The 12,000-nt window shown below is 43.5% G+C and overlaps 1 protein-coding gene across 1 annotated transcript in view; it reads left to right on the top strand.

Annotated features, from left to right (window-relative positions):
* The first annotated feature begins 259 nt into the window (after window positions 1–259).
* LOC115194646 (rho GTPase-activating protein 6) overlaps window positions 260–12,000 on the top strand; it is a 122,700-nt gene continuing 110,959 nt past the window's right edge. The window contains exon 1 of the mRNA XM_029754506.1: window positions 260–796. Within this exon, the coding sequence (XP_029610366.1) occupies window positions 730–796 (67 nt within the window). The 5' untranslated portion in view covers window positions 260–729. The remainder of the gene's footprint in view (window positions 797–12,000) is intronic.

Genomic DNA, 12,000 nt, shown 5'->3' with positions numbered 1-12,000 from the left:
TTTCTTCATTAAACCATTTGTCATTGTTGTTAATTTTCTTCAGTTTTCTGATTGACATTTTTAGATTTGATAGGGAAGCTGAGAGGTCAAATATACAGTTTAGATTTTCTACTGCCAAGTTTACACCTTCACTATTATAGTGAAATGTTTTGTCCAGGAAGTTGTCTAAAAGGGATTGAATTTGTTGTTGCCTAACTGTCTCTCTCTCTCTCTCTCTCTCCACGCTTCCTGTTTCTTAACGCACAGAGTGCACCGCGCATTATCTGTCACATAACACACACTTTTTCTCTCTCACAATACACATGCGGTAGCTGCAACAGCAGGAAGCACTGAGCTCTATCATCAGACAGTGGAAACACAACAACAACATGCAGGGCTGAAGCTGTTCGTTCACTGAAGGACAACTGTACTGACCAATAGTTGTTGTTTTTACAGATGAGAAGGAGAGAGAAGAAACTTACTGTCTGAGACCTGAGAAGAAAGGAAAGGAGAAGAGGATATAGTAAAAGAGAGATACTTTACTGCTTTCTCTGAGCCCTGAGGAGAAGAGAGGAGAGGATATGGTAAAAGAGAGATACTTTACTCCTCTCTCTGAGCCCTGAGGAGAGGAGAAGAGGATATAGTAAAAGAGAGATACTTTACTCCTTTCTCTGAGACCTGAGGAGAAGAGAGGAGAGGAGAACAGAAGAGACCGTATTTTTCTGTTATGATTTTAGTCTCTGATGGAGGATGTTCTTCAGTGATGCAGATGTAACAGCCTGTGAGGCAGAACATGCAGTTCTACTACGTGTACGTGGTAAGTCTGTGTGTGTGTGTGTGTGTGTGTGTGTGTGTGTGTGTCTAAACTAGCACACTACTTAGAATTAAGCAATGTATTGCTAGGTATGAGCAGTAGTGTGCTGGGTATAAACAGTAGTGTGCTGGGTATAAACAGTAGTGTGTTGGGTATAAACAATTATGTGCTGGGTATAAACAGTAGTGTGCTGGGTATAAACAATTATGTGCTGGGTATAAACAGTAGTGTGCTGGGTATAAACAATTATGTGCTGGGTATAAACAGTAGTGTGCTGGGTATAAACAGTAGTGTGCTGGGTATAAACAGTAGTGTGTTGGGTATGAACAGTAGTGTGCTGGGTATAAACAGTAGTGTGTTGGGTATAAACAGTAGTGTGTTGGGTATAAACAGTAGTGTGTTGGTATAAACAGTAGTGTTCTGGGTATAAACAGTAGTGTGTTGGGTATAAACAATTATGTGCTGGGTATAAACAGTAGTGTGCTGGGTATAAACAATTATGTGCTGGGTATAAACAGTAGTGTGCTGGGTATAAACAATTATGTGCTGGGTATAAACAGTAGTGTGCTGGGTATAACAGTAGTGTGCTGGGTATAAACAGTAGTGTGTTGGGTATGAACAGTAGTGTGCTGGGTAATAAACAGTTAGTGTGTTGGGTATAAACAGTAGTGTGTTGGGTATAAACAGTAGTGTGTTGGTATGAACAGTAGTGTGTTGGGTATAAACAGTAGTGTGTTTGGGTATGAACAGTAGTGTGTTGGGTATAAACAGTAGTGTGTTGGGTATAAACAGTAGTGTGTGGGTATGAACAGTAGTGTGTTGGGTATAAACAGTAGTGTGTTGGTATAAACAGTAGTGTGTTGGGTATAAACAGTAGTGTGCTGGGTATAAACAGTAGTGTGCTGGGTATAAACAGTAGTGTGTTGGTATAAACAGTAGTGTGCTGGGTATAAACAGTAGTGTGTTGGGTATAAACAGTAGTGTGTTGGTATAAACAGTAGTGTGCTGGGTATAAACAGTAGTGTGTTGGGTATAAACAGTAGTGTGTTGGGTATAAACAGTAGTGTGCTGGGTATAAACAGTAGTGTGCTGGGTATAAACAGTAGTGTGCTGGGTATAAACAGTAGTGTGTTGGGTATAAACAGTAGTGTGCTGGGTATAAACAGTAGTGTGCTGGGTATAAACAGTAGTGTGTTGGGTATAAACAGTAGTGTGTTGGGTATAACAGTAGTGTGTTGAGTATAAACAGTAGTGTGCTGGGTATAAACAGTAGTGTGTTGGGTATAAACAATTATGTGCTGGGTATAAACAGTAGTGTGCTGGGTATAAACAATTATGTGCTGGGTATAAACAGTAGTGTGCTGGGTATAAACAATTATGTGCTGGGTATAAACAGTAGTGTGCTGGGTATAAACAGTAGTGTGCTGGGTATAAACAGTAGTGTGTTGGGTATGAACAGTAGTGTGCTGGGTATAAACAGTAGTGTGTTGGGTATAAACAGTAGTGTGTTGGGTATAAACAGTAGTGTGTTGGGTATAAACAGTAGTGTGTTGGGTATGAACAGTAGTGTGTTGGGTATAAACAGTAGTGTGTTGGGTATGAACAGTAGTGTGTTGGGTATAAACAGTAGTGTGTTGGGTATAAACAGTAGTGTGTTGGTATGAACAGTAGTGTGTTGGGTATAAACAGTAGTGTGTTGGGTATAAACAGTAGTGTGTTGGGTATAAACAGTAGTGTGCTGGGTATAAACAGTAGTGTGTTGGTATAAACAGTAGTGTGCTGGGTATAAACAGTAGTGTGTTGGGTATAAACAGCAGTGTGTTGGGTATAAACAGTAGTGTGCTGGGTATAAACAGTAGTGTGTTGGGTATAAACAGTAGTGTGTTGGGTATAAACAGTAGTGTGCTGGGTATAAACAGTAGTGTGCTGGGTATAAACAGTAGTGTGCTGGGTATAAACAGTAGTGTGTTGGGTATAAACAGTAGTGTGCTGGGTATAAACAGTAGTGTGCTGGGTATAAACAGTAGTGTGTTGGGTATAAACAGTAGTGTGTTGGGTATAAACAGTAGTGTGTTGAGTATAAACAGTAGTGTGCTGGGTATAAACAGTAGTGTGTTGGGTATAAACAATTATGTGCTGGGTATAAACAGTAGTGTGCTGGGTATAAACAATTATGTGCTGGGTATAAACAGTAGTGTGCTGGGTATAAACAATTATGTGCTGGGTATAAACAGTAGTGTGCTGGGTATAAACAGTAGTGTGCTGGGTATAAACAGTAGTGTGTTGGGTATGAACAGTAGTGTGCTGGGTATAAACAGTAGTGTGTTGGGTATAAACAGTAGTGTGTTGGGTATAAACAGTAGTGTGTTGGGTATAAACAGTAGTGTGTTGGGTATAAACAGTAGTGTGTTGGGTATGAACAGTAGTGTGTTGGGTATAAACAGTAGTGTGTTGGGTATAAACAGTAGTGTGTTGGTATGAACAGTAGTGTGTTGGGTATAAACAGTAGTGTGTTGGGTATAAACAGTAGTGTGTTGGGTATAAACAGTAGTGTGCTGGGTATAAACAGTAGTGTGCTGGGTATAAACAGTAGTGTGTTGGGTATGAACAGTAGTGTGCTGGGTATAAACAGTAGTGTGTTGGGTATAAACAGTAGTGTGTTGGGTATAAACAGTAGTGTGCTGGGTATAAACAGTAGTGTGTTGGGTATAAACAGTAGTGTGTTGGGTATAAACAGTAGTGTGCTGGGTATAAACAGTAGTGTGCTGGGTATAAACAGTAGTGTGCTGGGTATAAACAGTAGTGTGCTGGGTATAAACAGTTGTGTGTTGGGTATGAACAGTAGTGTGCTGGGTATAAACAGTAGTGTGTTGGTATAAACAGTAGTGTGCTGGGTATAAACAGTAGTGTGTTGGGTATAAATAGTAGAGTGCTGGGTATAAACAGTAGTGTGTTGGGTATAAACAGTAGTGTGTTGGGTATAAACAGTAGTGTGTTGGGTATAAACAGTAGTGTGTTGGGTATAAACAGTAGTGTGTTGGGTATAAACAGTAGTGTGTTGGGTATAAACAATAGTGTGTTGGGTATAAACAGTAGTGTGTTGGGTATAAACAGTAGTGTTCTGGGTATAAACAGTAGTGTGTTGGTATAAACAGTAGTGTGTTGGGTATAAACAGTAGTGTTCTGGGTATAAACAGTAGTGTGTTGGTATAAACAGTAGTGTGTTGGTATAAACAGTAGTGTGTTGGGTATAAACAGTAGTGTGTTGGGTATAAACAGTAGTGTGTTGGGTATGAACAGTAGTGTGCTGGGTATAAACAGTAGTGTGCTGGGTATAAACAGTAGTGTGTTGGTATAAACAGTAGTGTGTTGGGTATAAACAGTAGTGTGTTGGGTATGAACAGTAGTGTGCTGGGTATAAACAGTAGTGTGCTGGGTATAAACAGTAGTGTGTTGGGTATAAACAGTAGTGTGTTGGGTATAAACAGTAGTGTGCTGGGTATAAACAGTAGTGTGTTGGTACAAACAGTAGTGTGTTGGGTATAAACAGTAGTGTGTTGGGTATAAACAGTAGTGTGTTGGGTATAAACAGTAGTGTGTTGGTATAAACAGTAGTGTGTTGGGTATAAACAATAGTGTGTTGGGTATAAACAGTAGTGTGTTGGGTATAAACAGTAGTGTTCTGGGTATAAACAGTAGTGTGTTGGTATAAACATTAGTGTGTTGGGTATAAACAGTAGTGTTCTGGGTATAAACAGTAGTGTGTTGGTATAAACAGTAGTGTGTTGGTATAAACAGTAGTGTGTTGGGTATAAACAGTAGTGTGTTGGTATAAACAGTAGTGTGTTGGGTATAAACAGTAGTGTGTTGGGTATAAACAGTAGTGTGTTGGGTATAAACAGTAGTGTGCTGGGTATAAACAGTAGTGTGCTGGGTATAAACAGTAGTGTGTTGGGTATAAACAGTAGTGTGTTGGGTATAAACAGTAGCCTATTTGTGATTCCACATCAACTACTCATAGTATGTTCTGCTAGGAGTTAGCTGCTGTCTGTCTTCACGGTATCATGATCACAGTTCATATTGTCTTTACGGCATCTTACTACCAGTGGAGGCTGCAGAGGGGAGGACGGCTCATAATAATGGCTGGAATGGAGCTTCTCATTCAATAAAACCCAATAAACCTCAGTGGCAGTTTCGTCAACCTTTGGAACAATATTAAATGGCTGGCAACTGTGAATGAACTTCTTACCAAAGTATGTCTTGTATTTTACACCTGCAGAGCTGCTCGCCTTTTTAATATTACAAGGAGAACCTGCTTCTTTCTATTCATGGTAATTCATTTTATATATAAAGCACATTTCAGGCTCCAAGGCACAACACAACATGATAAAAAAAAAGTACCACAAATCACAGCAGTCACAGTATTAAAAACTGTCCGTACACAGATGCAAAGCACAATGTTTTACAATGTGTTTTTGTTAGTATGATTTCATTACAAGGAGAAGTGTTTTTTAATGATTATTTAAGATTATTACACTTTTAAAGATAAACAGTAGTTTCTGTTTCACCCCCTGGAGTCAATGTCTTATTAACATATTAAAGGGGTTTTCAACTTCCCTCTGGGAGAATCAGTGATATGAAATCTCTCCTCATAAAAGGATTTATGGTTCTTTGAAGTGAATGACCGACCGCATGCTGCCGCTTGTAGTGGAGAGGGGATGAAACGATGGCCCTTGCATTGCTACATGTAGATCAGGACATGTGGAGCCCCTCTTGACGACTTTCTCCAGGAGTTGATGTGTGTTTGTCTAAACCTCCACCTCCACCCTCCACCCTCAACCCTCCACCCTCCACCACTGACAATCTAACCCTCCACCCTCCACCACTGACAATCTAACCCTCCACCCTCCACCCTCCACCACTGACAATCTAACCCTCCACCCTCCACAATCTAACCCTCCACCTCCACCCTCCACCACTGACAATCTAACCCTCCACCACTGACAATCTAACCCTCCACCCACCACCACTGACAATCTAACCCTCCACCCTCCACCACTGACAATCTAACCCTCCACCCTCCACCCTCCACCACTGACAATCTAACCCTCCACCCTCCACCCTCCACCACTGACAATCTAACCCTCCACCCTCCACCCTCCACAATCTAACCCTCCACCTCCACCCTCCACCACTGACAATCTAACCCTCCACCCTCCACCACTGACAATCTAACCCTCCACCCACCACCACTGACAATCTAACCCTCCACCCTCCACCCTCCACAATCTAACCCTCCACCCTCCACCACTGACAATCTAACCCTCCACCCACCACCACTGACAATCTAACCCTCCACCCTCCACCACTGACAATCTAACCCTCCACCCACCACCACTGACAATCTAACCCTCCACCCTCCACCACTGACAATCTAACCCTCCACCCACCACCCTCCACCACTGACAATCTAACCCTGCACCCTCCACAATCTAACCCTCCACCCTCCACCACTGACAATCTAACCCTCCACCCTCCACCCTCCACAATCTAACCCTCCACCCTCCACCCTCCACCACTGACAATCTAACCATCCACCCTCCACCCTCCACCACTGACAATCTAACCCTCCACCACTGACAATCTAACCCTCCACCCTCCACCACTGACAATCTCACCCTCCACCCTCCACAATCTAACCCTCCACCCTCCACCCTCCACCACTGACAATCTAACCATCCACCCTCCACCCTCCACCACTGACAATCTAACCCTCCACCCTCCACCCACCACCCTCCACCCCTGACAATCTAACCCTCCACCACTGACAATCTAACCCTCCACCCTCCACCACTGACAATCTAACCCTCCACCCACCACCACTGACAATCTAACCCTCCACCCTCCACCACTGACAATCTAACCCTCCACCCTCCACAATCTAACCCTCCACCCTCCACCACTGACAATCTAACCCTCCACCCTCCACCACTGACAATCTAACCCTCCACCCTCCACCACTGACAATCTAACCCTCCACCCTCCACAATCTAACCCTCCACCCTCCACCCTCCACCCTCCACCCTCCACAATCTAACCCTCCACCCTCCACCCTCCACAATCTAACCCTCCACCCTCCACCCTCCACCCTCCACAATCTAACCCTCCACCCTCCATCCTCCACAATCTAACCCTCCACCCTCCACCCTCCACAATCTAACCCTCCACCACTGACGATCTACAGAGCAAAAACAACAACAAATATGTCACTGTCAAGATACTTTTGGAGCTCACTTTATATAGACCAGGTGCACAACAAACATCGTACTTCCCTGTCACTTCTGATTCTTCTTATACACTGTTTGTTCTCTCAGCGGCTTGCTGGCCTGTTGCTATTTACAATCAGTTGTTTCCCAATTATGTTACATAACAACCTCTCTCACTATGTAATACCCATGTAACAATAGTTAACATCAACAACCTATTACGCCTAGAATTATACTGAGAAAAAATAGAAAGGCAACACGTAAAGTGCTGGTCCCATGTTTCATGAGCTGAAATAAAAGATCCCAGGAAGGTTCCGTTCATACGGCGTCATAACCGACTTCAGTGAGAAAATCCCATCATGCTTGTAGCCAATGCAGGTTTTAAATGCAATGTTACCACGGTCGCGGAGATCACATTCAGGGTGTAGATGTCGGCTCAACTGTAAATGACCTCTGAAGATCACATCCGCATTTCTGGAAACAATGCCACTGTTCTAGCTAGCACCTTTGATATTATCTTGGTTTTGTTGAGGAGGAGAGGATCATCCAGCAGAATGGTAATAATAAAAATAGCTGTTCTATCGCACGTGCAAATATGTCAGAGGGAGAAAACAACTGTGTTTGTTTACAGTAACTTTTGTTGTTGTTGTAATATCCCAAACGGACGTGGCAGTTTCACAATTAAGGATTCGAGCTTTAAACGTCAGGCGCGCTATAATGCAGCTCTAGTGAGGATCCAAATAAATCCCAGCCTTCTCTATTGACTGCTCTCTTACTGCTATATTTACGCTTTATAAAATAAAATTCTTACTATTTTACCGTAATTACACTATTGGTAGAGTATGAGGCAGAGTCCAACAGAGTCATCTCCCTAAATACTTTCTATAACGGTAATGATTGTAAATCTAGTTTTTCCTGTAATCCACTAGAGGTAGAGAGAGGAGTGGATGTGAGGGAGGGATGGAGAGAGAGAGAGAGAGGAGGGAAAGTGGGGGTGGGAAGGAAAGAGGGTGAGAGAAAGAGAGGTAGAGAGTAGTGGATGTGGGGGAGGGATGACGAGAGAGAGAGGGAGAGGGTGGGATGGAAAGAGAGAGAGGGAGAGAGGAGGGAAAGTTGGGGAGGGATGAGAGAGACAGAGAGACAGAGATGGAGGGATCTCTCAAGAGTTAGAGAGAGAGGAGAGAAGTGGAGGAGGTATGGAGAGAGGCAGAGACAGAGAGATGGAGGAGAGAGGAGTCTAGGTCTGAATGGGAAAAAATGGGTCTCGCCCTGTTAAAAAGTTGAGGTTGAAAATATCTCAGCTAATGAGGATAAATCAACTATCCACTCCTATTACGACTCTACGGGACTAGACAACTCTTCTTGATTCAGCGCCAACACACACATACAGAGAGGACCCAGAGTGTTACTGTTCCTCTATGGAAAGCGCACTGGGTACATATCTCATATGTGTTTGCTTTACTCACCGTCCATCAAATGTATCTATGGAGGAGACAGTAGGGACTCTGGAGACTGAGGTTTTTCTGTAGGAACTTTTAGAGTTTGTCCCAGGACACACACACACACACACACACACACACACACACACACACACACACACACACACACACACACACACACACACACACACACACACACACACACACATACACACACAGCATCACAGCGGCCTGCAGTACTGTATGTTCTTCCAGTGTCTCTCTGGGTGATGATTCTCTCTTCCTTCTGAACACTAAGTTCCTGTGTGTGTGTGTGTGTGTGTGTGTGTGTGTGTGTGTGTGTGTGTGTGTGTGTGTGTGTGTGTGTGTCTCTGTGTGTCTGTCTCTGTTTCTGTGTGTGTGAGTGCAGTACTTGCACCACGGTCTGTGTTTGTGTGTGTCCCAGTGTCGTTGTATTGTGCGAATTGTTCAGGAACAGATATGAGTCACTGAAGGGAGATCAGGTATCGTACTGGGAGTGAGATAAAGACTTAGCTGTTGAACATGATGACAAATCAAAATCTTAAATGCAAAAAGTGATCATGATATCATGAAGGAAAGGAGCATGAAGGAAAGGTGACAATACAAAACACCAATGTTTCGGCATCAAGCCATCATCATCAAATCAAATCAAATCAAATTGTATTAGTGACATGCGCCGAATACAACAGGTGTAGGACCTTACAGTGAAATGCTTATTTACTAGCCCCTAACCAACAATGCACTTAAAAAAAGATGGATAAGAATAAGAAATAAAAGTAACAAGTAATTAAAGAGCAGCAGTAAAATAACAATAGCGAGAGTATATACAGGGGGTACCGGTACAGAGTCAATGTGCGAGGGCACCGGTTAGTTGAGGTAATATGTACAGTACATGTACAGTTGAAGTTGGACATTTACATACACCATTGACAAATACATTTAAACTCAGTTTGTCACAATTCCTGACATTTAATCCTAGTAAAAATTCCCTGTCTTAGGTCAGTTAGGATCACCACTTTATTTTAAGAATGTGAAATGTCAGAATAATAGTAGAGAGAATTATTTATTTCAGCTTTTATTTCTTTCATCACATTCCCAGTGGGTCAGAAGTTCACATACACTCAATTAGTATTTGGTAGCATTGCCTTTAAATTGTTTAACTTGTGTCAAATGTTTCGGGTAGCCTTCCACAAGCTTCCCACAATAAGTTGGGTGAATTTTGGTCCATTCCTCCAGACAGAGCTGGTGTAACTGAGTCAGGTTTGTAGGCCTCCTTGCTCGCACACGCTTTTTCAGTTCTGCCCACAAATGTTCTATAGGATTGAGGTCAGGGCTTTGTGATGGCCATTCCAATACCTTGACTTTGTTGTCAATAAGCCATTTTGCCACAACTTTGGAAGTATGCTTGGGGTCATTGTCCATTTGGAAGACCCATTTGCGACCAAGCTTTAACTTCCTGACTTATGTCTTGAGATGTTGCATTAATATATCCACCTCATTTTCCGTCCTCATGATGCCATCTATTTTGTGAAGTGCACCAGTCCCTCCTGCAGCAAAGTACCCCCACAACATGATGCTGCCACCCTCATGCTTCACCGTTTGGATGATGTTCTTCAGCTTGCAAGCCTCCCTCTTTTTCCTCCAAACATAACATTTTTACATTTTAGTCATTTTAGCAGACGAGCGACTTACAGTAGTGAATGCATACCTTTCATACATTTTTTTTCTCTCACCATAACGATGGTGATTATGGCCAAACAGTTCTATTTTTGTTTCATCAGATCAAAGGACATTTCTCCAAAAAGTACAATCTTTGTCCCCATGTGCAGTTGCAAACCATAGTCTGGCTTTTTTATGGCGGTTTTGGAGCAGTGGTTTCTTTCTTGCTGAGTGGCCTTTCAGGTTATGTCGATATAGGTCTCGTTTTACTGTGGATATAGATAATTTTGTACCTGTTCCTCCAGCATCTTCACAAGGTCCTTTGCTGTTGTTCTGGGATTGATTTGCACTTTTCACACCAAAGTACGTTCATCTCTAGGAGACAGAACGCATCTCCTTCCTGAGCGGTATGATGGCTGCGTGGTCCCATGGTGTTTATACTTGCGTACTATTGTTTGTACAGATGAACGTGGTACCTTCAGGTGTTTGGCAATTGCTCCCAAGGATGAACCAGACTTGTGGAGGTCTACAATTTATTTTCTGAGGTCTTGACTGATTTTTTTTGATTTTCCCATGATGTCAAGCAAAGAGGCACTGAGTTTGAAGGTAGGCCTTGAAATACATCCACAGGTACACCTCCAATTGACACAAATGATGTCAATTAGCCTATCAGAAGCTTCTAAAGCCATGACATAATTTTCAGGAATTTTCAAAGATGTTTAAAGGCACAGTCAACTTAGTATATTAATTTCTGACATGGGTAGCCATTTGATTATGTGTTCAGGAGTCTCATGGCTTGGGGGTAGAAGCTGTTTCCAAGCCTTTTGGACCTAGACTTGACGCTCCAGTACCCCTTGCCGTGCGGTAGCAGAGAGAACAGTCTATGACTAGGGGGGCAGGAGTCTTTGACAATTTTTAGGGCCTTCCTCTGACACCACCTGGTATAGAGGTCCTGGATAGCAGGAAGTTTGGCCCAGTAATGTACTGGGCCGTACGCACTACCCTCTGTAGTGCCTTGCGGTTGGAGGCCGAGCAGTTGCCATACCAGGCAGTGATGCAACCAGTCAGGATGCTCTCAATGGTGCAGCTGTAGAAACTTTTGAGGATCTGAGGACCCATGCCAAACCTTTCGGTCTCCTGAGGGGCAATAGGTTTTGTCGTGCCCTCTTCATGACTGTCTTGGTGTGCTTGGATCATGTTCGTTTGTTGGTGATGTGGACACCAAGGAACTTGAAGCTCTCAACCTGCTCCACTACAGCCCCGTCGATGAGAATGGGGCCGTGCTCGCTCCTCTTTTTCCTGTAGTCCACAATCATCTCCTTTGTCTTGGTCACGTTGAGGGAGAGGTTGTTGTCCTGGCACCACATGGCCAGGTCTCTGACCTCCTCCCTATAGGGTGTCTCGTCATCGTTGGTGATAGGCCTACCACTGTTGTGTCATCGGCAAACTTAATGATGGTGTTGGAGTCGTGCTTGGCCGTGCAGTCATGAGTGAGCAGGGAGTACAGGAGGGGACTGAGCACGCACCCTTGAGGGGCCCTTGTGTTAAGGATCAGCGCAGCGGATGTGTTGTTACCTACCCTTACCACCTGGGGGGCGGCCCGTCAGGAAGTCCAGGATCCAGTTGCAGACGGAGGTGTTTAGTCCCAGGGTCCTTAGCTTATTGATGAGCTTTGAGGGCACTATGGTTTTGAACGCTGAGCTGTAGTCAATGAATAGCATTCTCACATAGGTGTTCCTTTTGTTCTGGTGGGAAAGGGCAGTGTGGGGTGCAATAGAGATTGCATCATCTGTTGATCTGTTGAGGCGGTATGCAATTTGGG

Source organism: Salmo trutta, chromosome 5 (assembly GCF_901001165.1).
Source record: "Salmo trutta chromosome 5, fSalTru1.1, whole genome shotgun sequence".
Lineage (NCBI taxonomy): Eukaryota > Metazoa > Chordata > Actinopteri > Salmoniformes > Salmonidae > Salmo > Salmo trutta.
The sequence above is the reverse complement of the archived record's forward strand: the minus strand, read 5'-3'. Positions and strand labels throughout refer to the sequence as shown.